This window comes from Macaca fascicularis, chromosome 13, assembly GCF_037993035.2.
Source record: "Macaca fascicularis isolate 582-1 chromosome 13, T2T-MFA8v1.1".
Taxonomy (NCBI): Eukaryota; Metazoa; Chordata; class Mammalia; order Primates; family Cercopithecidae; genus Macaca; species Macaca fascicularis.
This window is the reverse complement of record NC_088387.1, coordinates 4,092,059-4,105,278: the sequence shown is the minus strand read 5'-3', so window position 1 is coordinate 4,105,278 and position 13,220 is coordinate 4,092,059. Positions and strand designations below refer to the sequence as shown.

General features: G+C 43.0%; 1 protein-coding gene across 12 annotated transcripts in view; it reads left to right on the top strand.

Annotated features, from left to right (window-relative positions):
* Positions 1 to 13,220, top strand: part of AFF3 (ALF transcription elongation factor 3) — a 617,822-nt gene that overhangs the window by 547,957 nt on the left and 56,645 nt on the right. For all 12 annotated transcript variants that reach the window (XM_074011090.1, XM_065527510.2, XM_045368495.3 and 9 more), the window contains one exon: positions 11,055 to 11,241. In XM_074011090.1, coding sequence (XP_073867191.1) covers positions 11,055 to 11,241 — 187 coding nt within the window. The remainder of the gene's footprint in view (positions 1 to 11,054; positions 11,242 to 13,220) is intronic.

The following is a 13,220-nucleotide window of genomic DNA, read 5'->3' as shown; positions in this document are numbered from 1 at the left end:
GTTCTGTTGACTTTTATTGTTCCCTAAGGCCAGTAGAAGGTTTCAGGGCCCTTCGGGATATCACAGTGGTGCATAAGTCTTCTTTATGGCCTAATCCCTTCCCCAGGCCATTCCCTACTCCCATCCTACTCCTGGTTCAGAGTTAATGAGCTGTGCTGCCTGTCCCTCCTCTCACCTTGTCCAAATCGGCTCAAAACAGCTCCAAGGTTCCTGCCCCAGGCTGAAGCCACTGACCACTGAGGTTTCCACATGTGCTAAGCTATTACACATTCCCATCCTGTTTATTTTTGGAATTAAGTATAATGTTTATCCCACTGAAATGTCATCAGGTATTGAAAAGCATTTTTCTAAATGACTATTTGATCAAACAAGACTTAAAAATGACTTCGATGATCTATTTAGAAAGTAAGGAAAATAAAAACAGAACATAACAAGGATGATCGCCTGCAACCATGGGTATACTCAGGCAGAATGATAGTCGCAGAGGCTGCTATTATTAAGGAAGAGTAAACATAGCTGAAACAAGCCTTCAACTCAAAAAGTTTGTAAAAGTATTATACATAAACATGAAAAATGTAGCAGCAAAGCCAGAAAACACTAGAGTTATTATGGTATATCAGTCAAAAGCTGTTTCTAGAAAACTTTTGGCAAATATAATGAAGAAACAAGAAACAGGAAAAATTTTAAAAGAAGTAATATAATAGACGCCATGCTTTTATTATAAGAGAATATTATATAACTTTTGTGGTAATAAAGTTGAAAATATAAATTAAATAGAATCTTTTGGGAAAAAAATTTAAAAATTGACACAAGAATTAATGGCCAATAACCAAATAATAAATTGTGAAAGATATCAGAGAATTGCCATTCTTAAAGGTTCTGAGATTAGATGATTTTATAGGTGACAAATGATTTTAAACGTTCAAAGAACAGGTAACTTTCATATTACTTAACATTTCCCAGAACACTATGAAAAGGTAAAACACTATCCAATTGATTCTTTTAAGCTAAAACCATCATGATACAAAGCTGTCAAAAATCTCCCCCAAAATGTAAAATATGTCAATGTAAATATTTAGTTCACCTGTGAATATCAACCCCCTAAACTCCTAAACAAAATGCTAGCAAGCGACATTCAGGAATACATGCATAGTCATTTTCCACAATCACATAGACTTGAAAATGGTGACATGTATTTTACTGGTGAAAAGACAATAAAATTTTGAAAATATAGAAAAGTTCAAAAACCGTTTAATCCCCATATTTCCATCATCCAAAAACACCCACAGTTAACATTTGAATATCCTTTCAGCATGTTTTTCCTCTGTGTGTGTATTTTTATATAACTGTGATCATGCTGCTTTGTAATCCACACACTGGCGGGGAAAGACCACACACTTACACCCTCTGAGTTTAGATGAGGTCCTCGGCTTCTTCAGCCAAGGTCACAGGAACGGCTGAGGCAGAGGTGCTCCCACAGAGCTGGAACAGGTGTGCCGTGCACCAGCTCAGATCCCAGGTGCCCCAAGAGGCTCTAACTCAATCTTCAGCAAAACCCAGCATCAGCAAAACCCTATCCTCTCCCAGGGAAAAAGCAAAGTCAACCCTTAGATATTCTATCCGTTTCTCTGTCCCCAGCTAACTGGAATCCTGGAAAGCCCATTTCCCCACAAATCTATTGAGAGAATTTTTCACTATGAACATAACATTTAAAGCACTCGACTTTCTATCCTTAACATTTTTACAGCCTCATTTCATTTGAGTCATTTTTCTCACGAGGCTGTGTACATTCTTGGTAACATGTCCTTTTCAGGTTTGGTATACACCCTTGTGAAATCTGAGCTTAATTCTCATAATAGCAGTTTTAAAATGAATGAATTAATGCCTAATTTGACGAGGTGATAAAATGGGCAGGAACTATAGCAGACACTTTTGTAATTGTTTCATTCATCAGCTTCTGAGATAATTAACCAGAGCTGGAGGTTGGAAGTATTGAGAGAGGGTTCCTTTCTACTGGCTAAATACCAAGTGGTGGTTGCCTGTTCTGGGACAAGATGTGAATGCCCTTTTTCCTCCGCCTCCTGCTAAGTACAGCTAAACTCCATGGATGTTACATATAAAACAAACATAACAAGGCTGAGAGGCAGGGAGAAGGCAAATCAGCTCGGGCCTTCGGGCCCGAGGAAAAGACATGGTGGTGACTTTCCTGGGTTTCCTTTTTTCCTTATATAGCACAGAGTAGATGCTGGAGAAGCCAGCAACCTGGCAGCAGGCACAGACAGAAGCCACAGGAAAGCCAGTTCCCTGTAACCAAAGGGTCAGGAAATGCATATCCTAGCGAGATGAACATTTTTTTTCTTTTTTTTTTAGACGGAGTCGCTCTCTGTTGCCCAGACTGGAGTGCAGTGGCACAATCTCGGCTCACTGCAACCTCTGCCTCCCGGGTTCAAGCGATTCTCCTGCCTCAGCCTCCCGAGTAGCTGGGATTATAGGCACGTACCACCACGCCCAGCTAATTTATGTATTTTTAGTAGAGACGGGGTTTTACCATGTTGGCCAGGCTGGTCTCGAACTCCTGACCTTAGGTGATCCACCCGCCTCGACCTCCCCAAAGTGTTGAGATTACAGGTGTGAACCACCGTGGAAAACTTTTAGACAATAACCACCCTATTCCAGACAAATACCATGGGGGAGAAAAAAAAAAACAACTGTGGTCCCCATCCCCATGAGCAAAGCCTGAGTGGGGGGAGCTTAAACGTCCACCTTTGCACAACTGTAGGGAGACACTCCTCCCTACACCTGCCAACATGGCATTAGTGGAGGCCTGCAAAAACAAGCCATATTTTAAAAAATCAACGTATTATCATACCAAAAATGTTCAGAATACAATAGAAAATCACTCGTCATACCAAGAACCTGGAAAATCTCAACTTGAACGAGAAAAGACAATCCACAGATGTGAATACTGAGACCAACACCGATGTTGTAATTATCTGACAAGCATTTTAAAGCAGCCATCATAAAATGCTTCAATAAGCAATTAAAAACAAGCTTGAGACAACTGAAAAAGTAGGGGGTCTCACCACAATGATAAAGAAAATACAAGGAAAAGGCAAATAGAAATTTTAGAACTGAAAAATTCAATAAGCAAAATTTGAAAAACTCAGTGGATGAGCTCAACCACAGAATGAAGAGAACACGGGGAGAATTAGTGAACCTGAAGATGGAACAAGAGAAATTGCCTGATAGGAACAACAGAGAATAAACAGACTGGGGGGTAGGGAAGGACAGAGCCCTGGGGACCTGCAGGACTATAAGAAAAGATCTTACATGGTTGTCATCAGAGTTTCAGAAGGACAAGAGAAGGAGAGTGAGGCTGGAAATTATCCAGAAAGTATTCAAACTCATAATGGCTTTAAAAATGCCAAATTTGGCTGGGCACGGTGGCTCACGCCTGTAATCCCAGCACTTTGGGAAGCCAAGATAGGCGGATCACAAGGTCAGGAGATCGAGACCATTCTGGCTAACACGGTGAAACCCCGTCTCTACTAAAAATACAAAAAAATTAGCCGGGCGCGGTGGCGGCGCCTGTAGTCCCAGCTACTCGGGAGGCTGAGGCAGGAGAATGGCGTGAACCCGGGAGGCGGAGCTTGCAGTGAGCCGAGATTGCACCACTGCACTCCAGCCTGGGGGACAGAGCAAGACTCTGTCCCAAAAAAAAAAAAAATATTCCTAAGGTAAAAGAAAAAGAAAAAGAAAGATATTTGGTAACTGCTCTATGGAGTAGCCATTCTTTTATTCCTTTACTTTCTTAATAAACTTGCTTTCACTTTCAGAAGAAAAAGGGTGGGCTGAGGAAGTAAAAGTATTTGGTTCACCCGTTGTTTGTCCCTGGCCCTACTAGTGTAGATTCCTGAGTGGGTAAAACTTCTCCTGGTTGGGGTCTCTATATTTTTCTATTTTATACTGAGCCATCTCAAAATGTGTAATAATGGGACGTAGATGAGAGGTCTCAGAATAGTGCCTCACCGGCCTTGTCCTACCCGCAGATATGTTTCATTGCTAAAATACAATGAAACTTTTCATTGTTAAAACTTTTCAAATTAGTCACCAGCATTTTAAAATCAGGAGATCTGATATAAACCTAAGGATTTGGGACTTCATGTGAAAAAAATCAAAAGATTTGATAATAATGAGTTCTTGTCTCCAGGTACAGAGATAGGCTGGCCTGGAGAAGCAGCATTCGACCTAGTGGGATTCTCCAGTTTGGTTCCTTCGCCCCAGCTGGGGAGCTGAGGGTCCGCTGACATTTATAATCACATGTTACACGTTTGTTTTGCTTATACCTGAACACTTCCCTCATGGATGCTACTTGTGTGGCCCCTGTGGGTTCTCAGTTTTCAACCTGATACACATGTAAATGGTAGCGTTCTAAAGTTACCAGCTTTAAGAACTCCTACAATTCCCAAGGGAACAGAAAAAAATACATTGCATGAATAAATTAGATGATTCCAATCCTTAATGTGGCAAGGGCTGCAATAGAGAAGTGGGCAATGTGCTGGAGGGACTGGGGAGGAAACATCACTGGTGCCTGGGGGAGCTGGGAAAACCTTTACAGAGTAGGGAAACATAGCCGCTTAGTCCTGCAGGAGTAGGAGGTAACAGTAACTCAAAGGAAAAAGAGAAAAAGGACCTTCTGGCACAGAAAATAGCATGTGCAAGGACACCCTGCTCGAAACAGACCCAGCCTGTCCAGATGCTGAGAAATGTATTATTGCCAAGGTTTAGGGATAAACCCACTGAGGTGAAGCTGGAAATCTGGTTGAGACCAGACCCTGAAGAGCTTCAAAAGCCAAGTTTTATAGAGAAATCATTCTTGGAAGTATTGCAGAACAAACAATTACATTTCAGGATAGAAGCAACAGCCTGCCAGTTGGGTTTTTTTTTGGTTTTTTTTTGTTTTTTTTTTTTTTTGGACGATAACTCTAGCAATAGCAAACCTCCTGAAGCCCGCATTTACCATTTTTACTTATGTGGTATGATGTTAGATGAATTGATATCAATAGTGATGCTATTAATAAAGGATTGCTGTTGCCAGGACACTGGTTACGGTTTGGATATCAAGCATGTGTTCTCAGAGTGTTGAATGAGGAGGAGGAAACATTATTATTCAGTCAATCCCAGTGGAGTGTCCACAGCATGTGTGGTGCGGTGTGGGCACCACAGCTGTCCACACAGCACCAACCAGGCAGAGAGCCTCTAAGTTACCTGTCAGTTAAAAGTGTGTGGACAATTTTGGATATGTCTTCAGGCCCCACAATACACTTGGCAGGCAGGAGCACCCTTGACTGTGAGATCCAAGGTTTTGTCATTTGGGTTCCAAATCTTTTGGGTTATTTTTTGTTTTGTTTTTTTGTTGTTGTTTTTTTGTTTTTTTGTTTTTGAGACGGAGTCTCACATTGTCACCCGGGCTGGAGTGCAGTGGCACAATCTCAGCTCACTGCAACCTCCGCCTCCCAGGTTCAAGCAGTTCTCCTGCCTCAGCCTCCTGAGTTGCTGGGATTATAGGCGCCCGCCAGCACACCCAGCTAATTTTTTATATTTTTAGTAGAGACGGGGTTTTACTATGTTGGCTGGGCTGGTCTCAAACTCTTGACCTCGTGATCTGCCCACCTTGGCCTCCTTAAGTGCTGAGATTACAGGCATGAGCCACCGCGCCCGGCCTCCAGGTCTTTTACTTTACAGTCTGCATTCAGACTTAGCCAAGGCTGGATTCCAAAAGGAAGGTGTCACTGCAGCCATAGGAAGAAACACACCAAGCAGATCATTTAGAGAAAGCTGGACCTCTCTCAAAGGTGTATTTGGCTCTGACCACTCACAAAACCAGTCAAACATTTCATGAAATCAAAATGCAAAAAGTAAACAAACCATCCGAGAGGGAACTGTGCTTAAATTATAGCAGATGAAACTTAAGAGGACATTTAAAGAAATATTCTCAGAAAGGAAGAAGTCTGTCTTAAAGGTTGCTGAAGTACTCTCAAATATTTTTTAATTGGAAAACTGACAGTATAACCTTTTCAAAAGATTCAAACTTTTTTTTAATGAAAAAAAAAACTCATTAACCCAATGATGGATTTTTTCTCTTTACTTTTTCATTCAGTAATCACACATGAACGCCTGTTATGTGCCAGGCACTGTGCTGAGCTTTGGTGACACAAAGACTTTTATTCCATGATCTCAGTAATGTTTTACGGCTGCTGTCAAATGGCACCATGTTCATGAGATGGCACTGGGTCCAAGAACTTGGTAGGTAGTATGCTAAAAATTGTCCAAGTTTGTGTCATCATGTCAACCAATCCGCGTTATCATTTCAGGAAAAAATCCACTATAATATATTTTTTTTTTGACAGGGCCTTGCTCTGTCACCCAGACTGGGGTGCGTGGCACAATCATGGTTTACTGCAGCCTTGACCTCCCAGGCTCAAGTAATCCTGAGTAGCTGGGACCACAGGCACATGCCAGCACACCCAGCTAATTTGTTGGTTTTTTTGGGGTGGGGGGCAGGGGTTTGGTAGAGACAGGGTCTCACTATGTTGCCCAGGCTTAAGTTAATTTTTTTAGGCATCTTTGGTACGTAAACATGACAACCAATTGGCACACCAAAATTTTCAGTTTGCAATTTTAAATATATAAAGCCTAGGCCGGGTGCAGCGGCTCATACCTGTAATCCCAGCACTTTGGGAGGCTGAGGTGGAAGGATTGCTTGAAGCCGGGAGTTCAGGACTAGCCTAGACAACATAGAAAGATCCTGTCTTTATAAAAAATAGAAAAATTAGCCGGGTGTGGTGGTACATGCCTGTAGTTCCAGCTACTCGGGAGGCTGAGGAGGGATGATTGCCTGAGCCCAGGAGTTTGAGGCTGCAGGGAGCCATGATCGCCACTGCACTCCAGCCTGGGCAACAACAAATTCTAGAGATGTGTGTATATGTGTGTGTATGTGACTCAGCCGAGTCCGTCCTTTCACTGGTACTTGTCTGCAGGGAAGTCCATTCCTGGCTTCCTCATCTTGGCTCTGCCACCCTCGCTGTTGCAGCAGCCCCACGGTGGGTAAAGCAGCTGCAAGCACCCGTGGTGGGAGCAGTCACTACACTGAGGCCAGAATGGTCAGCTGACCCCCAAGGAGCTGCCTTCGTGGAAGTGGGGAGAGTGATCTTGATCCCACAACTGGAGCTACTAGCACCATCGCAGGAAAGTCTGCCCCCATCTTTGCTATGACTGTTTCTAGATTATAATACATACTCTCTACCGGGACCATTGAAACGTGAATATATTTAATCCAGACATCGTAAATTGCACAACCCTTACAAGTAAAGTATGAAGAAAAACCTAAACTCTTGGCTCTCTCGGCTGTTTTAGAAACAGATAATAGTTATGCCAGTAAAGCTGTCATTTTAAGTGAATTTCGTAATTTAAGAAAGGAAAACATCAAAGTATAAGGTTTTTCTGCCAATGTAATTCAGATCGGAGATGCTGCCTCCTTGGGCTAGTGTGCCTCATCACTTCAGGACCGAAGCCATTAAAGGCGGGCAGCGTGGTGACTATCGAATGGGCACTTTCCAAGAAGTTGAAGTGCCGCTTTTCAAAAGACAGTCACTTTGGGGTGCACGCCACAAGGAATCCCACACACCTCGCTGCCTGTGCTGTACACACAAAGGCCAGAGCACACAGAACCAGCATCGCATGTTTTTTTGTTGAGTGCAAGCAGATGGAATGGACTGATTGGTTTTTCTATGGTGTCCAATGGTTTTGATCACCGATCAGAATGTTCTTTATTCATCTTCATTTGCTAATCGTTGGCAGATGTCACTCCAGAGGGTGGCAGAGAAACACATATCTTTCCTCCACATCTGTGTCCCCCAACCCCATCCTTTTAACAGGGAAGCTTTTGAGCCATGTGTTGTTTTGCTTTTTTGTTTATTTTTGTGTGTTTCCCCCCCAGTGTCTGGGGTGTTTTGGGACCTACCAAAAAACTATTTTTTTAAGTTAAGGGGCACATGTGCAGGATGTGCGGGTTTGTTACATAGGTAAATGTGCCATGGGGGTTTGTTGTACAGATTATTTCATCATCCAGGTATTAAGCCTAGTACCCATTAGTTTATTTTTCCTGACCATCGCCCTCCTCCCATCTTCCACCCTCCAATAGGCCCCAGGGTGTGTAGTTCCCTTCTCAGTGTCCATGTGTTCTCATCATTTAGCTCCCACTTATAAGTGAGAACACGCAGTATTTGGTTTTTCCATTCCTGTGTTAGTTTGGTAAGGATAATGGCCTTCAGCTCCATCCATGTCCCTGCAAAGGATATAATCTTTTTTTTTTTTAATGGTTGCATTGTATTTCATGGTATATGTGTACCACATTTTCTTTATCCAGTCTGTCATTGATGGGCATTTGAGTTAATTCTGTGTTTTTGCTATTGTGAATAGTGTTGCAGTGAACATACGTGTGCATGTGTCTTTATGACAGAATGATCTGTATTCCTTTGGGTTTATACCCAGTAATGGGATGGCTGGGTTGAATGATGTTTCTATCTTTAGGTCTTTGAGGAATCACCACACTGTCTTCCACGATGGTTGAACTAATGTACACTTCTACCAGCAGTGTCTAAGGGTTCCTTTTTCTCCACAACCTCGCCAACACCTGTTTTTTTTGGACTTTTACATAATAGTCATTCTGATTGGTGTGAGATGGTATCTCATTGTGGTTTTGATTTGCATTTCTCTGATGATCAGTGATGTTGAGCTTTTTTTTGTATGCTTGTTGGCCGCATGTATGTCTTCTTTTGAAAAGTGTCTGTTCATGTCCTTTGCCCACTTTTTAATAAGTTTTTTTTTCTTGTAAATTTGTTTAAGTTCCTTATAAATGCTGGATATTAGAGCTTTGTCAAATGCATAGTTTGCAAAAATTTCCTCCCATTCTGTAGGTTGTCTGTTTACTCTGTTGACAGTTTCTTTTGCTGTGCAGAAGCTCTTTAGTTTAATTAGATCTCATTTGTCAAGTTTTGCTTTTGTTGCAATTGCTTTTGACGTCTTTGTCATGAAATCTGTGCCCATTCATGTGTCCTGAATGATGTTGCCTAGGTTGTCTTGCAGGGGTTTACAGTTTTAGTTTGTAAATTTAAGTCTTTAATCTATCTTGAGTTGATTTTTGTATATGGTGTAAGGAAGGGGTCCAGTTTCAATCTTTTGCATATGGCTAGCCAGTTCTCCCAGCACCATTTATTAAATATTCCCCATTGCTTGTTTCTGTCAGGTTCTACAAACTATTAACCTGGATCCCAGATGTTCATGTTCAGTCAGAATTCAATCGTCTTTTTTTTTGTGATTCCATTGATAGTAACCATCTAGATTCAGCCAACAGGAAAGACGGATTTTTGTTCATAAGGAAGGAAAGAAATATTACGGCCCCTGAGCTCTAACTGTCCCTTGCCCTACTCTGTCTTAAGATCCAGGATCCCTCACTCAATTCTAGACACAAATAACAACAGGCTGGAAAAGAAAGTGCTGCAGCTCAGGCAAGGCATGAACGTGCAGATGTTGTCTGATGCTGAAGAATTTTGCCAGACAATCAGTATGGGCGGCAACATTGGTGAAAGAAATGAAAACCCCACTGGGGAAAGTTATATCCAAACTCTAGTTCCCCTAACCCTGCCGTTCCAAGAGGTGCTTTTATTTTTAGCTATCCTGCAAGATAGTTTCTTGTCTGGCGGTTTTTATAGAAACAAAGCTGCAGTGAGTGTTGCCTCCATCCCCACCCCCATACCCAGGATTCATGAAAGTCCTCGTGGGGCAAAGCATGTATCAAAGATTTAAGGGATGGGTAAAAGGAGTCCTTTATTGTGTCCAGGCTGCTTTGCACTTGAGACCATCAACCCCCACAAGCTCCCTGGCCCCTGGCCTTCACTGATGCTCGGTCCTATAGAAGCGCTGGTCATAGGTGGAAGCAAGCGGGTATTTGCTGACTCAACATACAAGAGTGACTGGCATTTTTGGTATTTAGAGCTTGACCTCAAAAGAACACATTATGGTGTCTTTCGATTTTGTTAATAAAGGACGTTGAAGATGTTGAATATTATGTGAGGACTGAAATTTTCTTTTTTGCTCGAACACATTCTGGGTGGATGTATGCTATTTGAATTTTTATGGTTAATGAATTACTATTGGAAAGCATCAGTCAATTTTTCTTGTTATCTTTGAGTATGTAATGACTTTCTGGCAAATTTCAGCATGGATGTAAACATCAAGTATAAATGTGAAATGCAGTTCCTATAAGCCACAGCACTGGGATTGAATTGTAAAGCCCAGAATATACAAAAGTGTGTCAGCGAGGGATCTTCAGTTCTCCAGGAAAGCGCTCAAAGGAAGGTTACAGTTTATAACAACATCCCAGCACCTGTAATCGCTACAGCACTCAACTACAGGTGGGAAAAGGGAGGAAGCAAGACATGAACTTGGACAGTCCCTCGGTCTCTGGAACCTTCCAGCAGGCCATGAAAGCTCAGAGCAGAATGCCATGCCCTTCCTGACAGCCCTCTGCCTAATCCCTGCCATCATGCTGCATTTTCCTCTAGGGCAAAAATAAAGCAGTCATTTTCATGCTTTGCAAAATAGTTCAAGCTTTTTGGATTTCCTTGCATTTTTGTAGATGATTGGATTTGGGGATGCATTTTAAAAGCCATTCCCAGAACAGCAGCAAAATAGAAACAGCCATTTGAATGTTACACCACCTTCCCTTCCAAAATGGCCACACGAATAACCAGTGCCCGACTACCAAGGGGCACCAACTTCACTCCCGATTTTACTTCTATATATGAGTTGCTTTAACCTTTAGGATGACTTTGACCTCGATGCCTGCTCTTTGAGTTCCAGGTCATGGTTGACAGATGTGTAGGCTGCGTGCCTCCTCCCTCCTTGGGGTGCATGACAGCTTGGTGGTGTTTTCCTGTTTGCTCACTTGGCTTTCCTTCCCTCTCCTTCCCGGGGGTCTCGTGGGCTGGCAGCACCGTGGTCCAGCAGCCCAACTGCAGAACCTCAGTGCCTTCCAGCAAGGGCAGCAGCAGCAGCAGCAGCAGCGGCAGCAGCAGCTCCTCCAGCGACTCAGAGAGCAGCTCAGGATCTGACTCGGAGACCGAGAGCAGCTCCAGCGAGAGTGAGGGCAGCAAGCCCCCCCACTTCTCCAGCCCTGAGGTAAGCGCTACCTGGCTCAGGCCCCTCCTCTGCCCACTTTTGTCTCCAGGATGATAGCAAGTCCTGGCACCGTCCCTGTCACACTGCTGCAGGTCTCCTCCCTCCTGCAGAGCCCCAAGCCAGGTGCTGGACAGGAGGAGGCTGTGGGCCTTGGGCTCCACATTTTCCCCATGCTTTCCCCACCTCACAGTGTCCTAATTACACAGCTTCCTTTGAAGTACAGAAACATCAACTTTCATTGCTCCCAAATCTCTATCTTGACTTCCAGAAATTTCCAAGTATGCTGTAAACATCACTGACAGGAAATAACCTATGGCTCAGGTCTCCCTCGGGGTCAGCCAGGGCAGTCACTGGACAGGGCCACTCACCGCCTGGGAAGTGTGACCACCTGTAAATCACAGGGAAAGGGGTTTTATGGATTGGACGTGGTCAGATTCTTACCTTTTTGCCGTTTGTCATGGATCAGAAGAACAAGGGCTATAAATATTAATAAAACCTTCTTAACTGTGTTTTCTTTGTGAAAATATAAAAAGAAAAATTAGCATCAACCTCCAAAAAGTGATGGAACCTTTTAGAGCTGTGATGAGTATCTATGTGGAAGATTTAGGTGCCTCCTATAAAAACATTAGAAGGTACCAATAAAAACCATTGCTATTTCTACTTTAAAGTAGAAAGGGGAAAATTAAATAGTAATTCAGAGCACGAAGATTCTTGGGAGAGGGCTGAGAGAAACTTCCCCAGGCTGCAGAGCTTTAAGGGTAGACTCCAATTTCTAAACAAGGAATAAAATAGTTTCTTCTTGAGTGTGTAAACATTTGACATGACTATGATGGTCAGGTTTAATTTTTTACTTGCAACCCTCTGTACCCTGTGGGGGACCATATTCCTAAATAGGCTCTGAAATGGAACTAAACCCACTTCTACAAACCATCATAGTGGGAGGGGAGCATCTTAATGGGCCGGATCAGCCTCCCCGTGCCCAGCTTTTATAGCGGTGCCTTAGATGTTATCATACCTGAAAGCAGTGGTATTTCCATCTCAGGTTCACAGAGTGGCTCTTCAGTCCCTTCAGGTTTTTCCCCTCCCTACTTCTTTCAGGAGGCTGAGGATTTTTGCAGGAGCACTGTGAAATCAGGGAGATTTTGTTTCCCCACTCTCCTCATTTTCTCCTCAGCATCCTTCTGCCCTGCCTCAGGACTCTCCATTCATCTTGAACCATGCCGTCTCTCCACGCTCTCCTTCCCATGAGGTTCTGTCTCTGTCTCTCCATCTGTCCGTCTATCTGTCCATCTATTTATCCAACTGTCTATCTCTGTATAAGGAGAAGGCTCTTAGCAACATTAACCTATGAAAGCCTTATGGTAACATAACCCTGGCTTTTCCCAGAAACTAAATTATTATTCCTTCCGCATAATTTCATTTACTCATTCATTCATTCATTTACTCATTCAGAATTCATTCAACAAATATTTACTGAGCATCAGTCACACAGTACTTGGCCCTGGAATATGCAATTATAGGACAGAAAATGTCCCTATCTTCATAGAGGTGACATTCTAATGGGGATAATTCAAAATGAAAACCATACAGGAGTTAGATAAAGTAGAAGAGTTGAGCCGGCTTCTTTAAAGCCTGCTTTCTGCTATACTTTGTAGAGAAATTCTGGAATATTTAGTTAGAAGAAATAACTGTGTCCCAGGGACAGTACAAGGACAGGGTAGGCAGTGGGGATATCCAAAAAGTGTTCATGTGTCTGAAGATCCCCCATCCAGGCTCCTCCTTGTGGCTTTGCAGGTTAAATTCATGAATGTTCAGTCTTATTTTCATCCTGAAATGTAGGTCCTAGAGCTCCCGTGTTGACTGAAACCTCATTTAAGACCAGTACAGTTGGCCGGGCGCAGTGGCTCACACCTGTAATCCCAGCACTTTGGGAGGCCGAGGCAGGTGGATCACGAGGTCAGGAGTTCGAGACCAGCCTG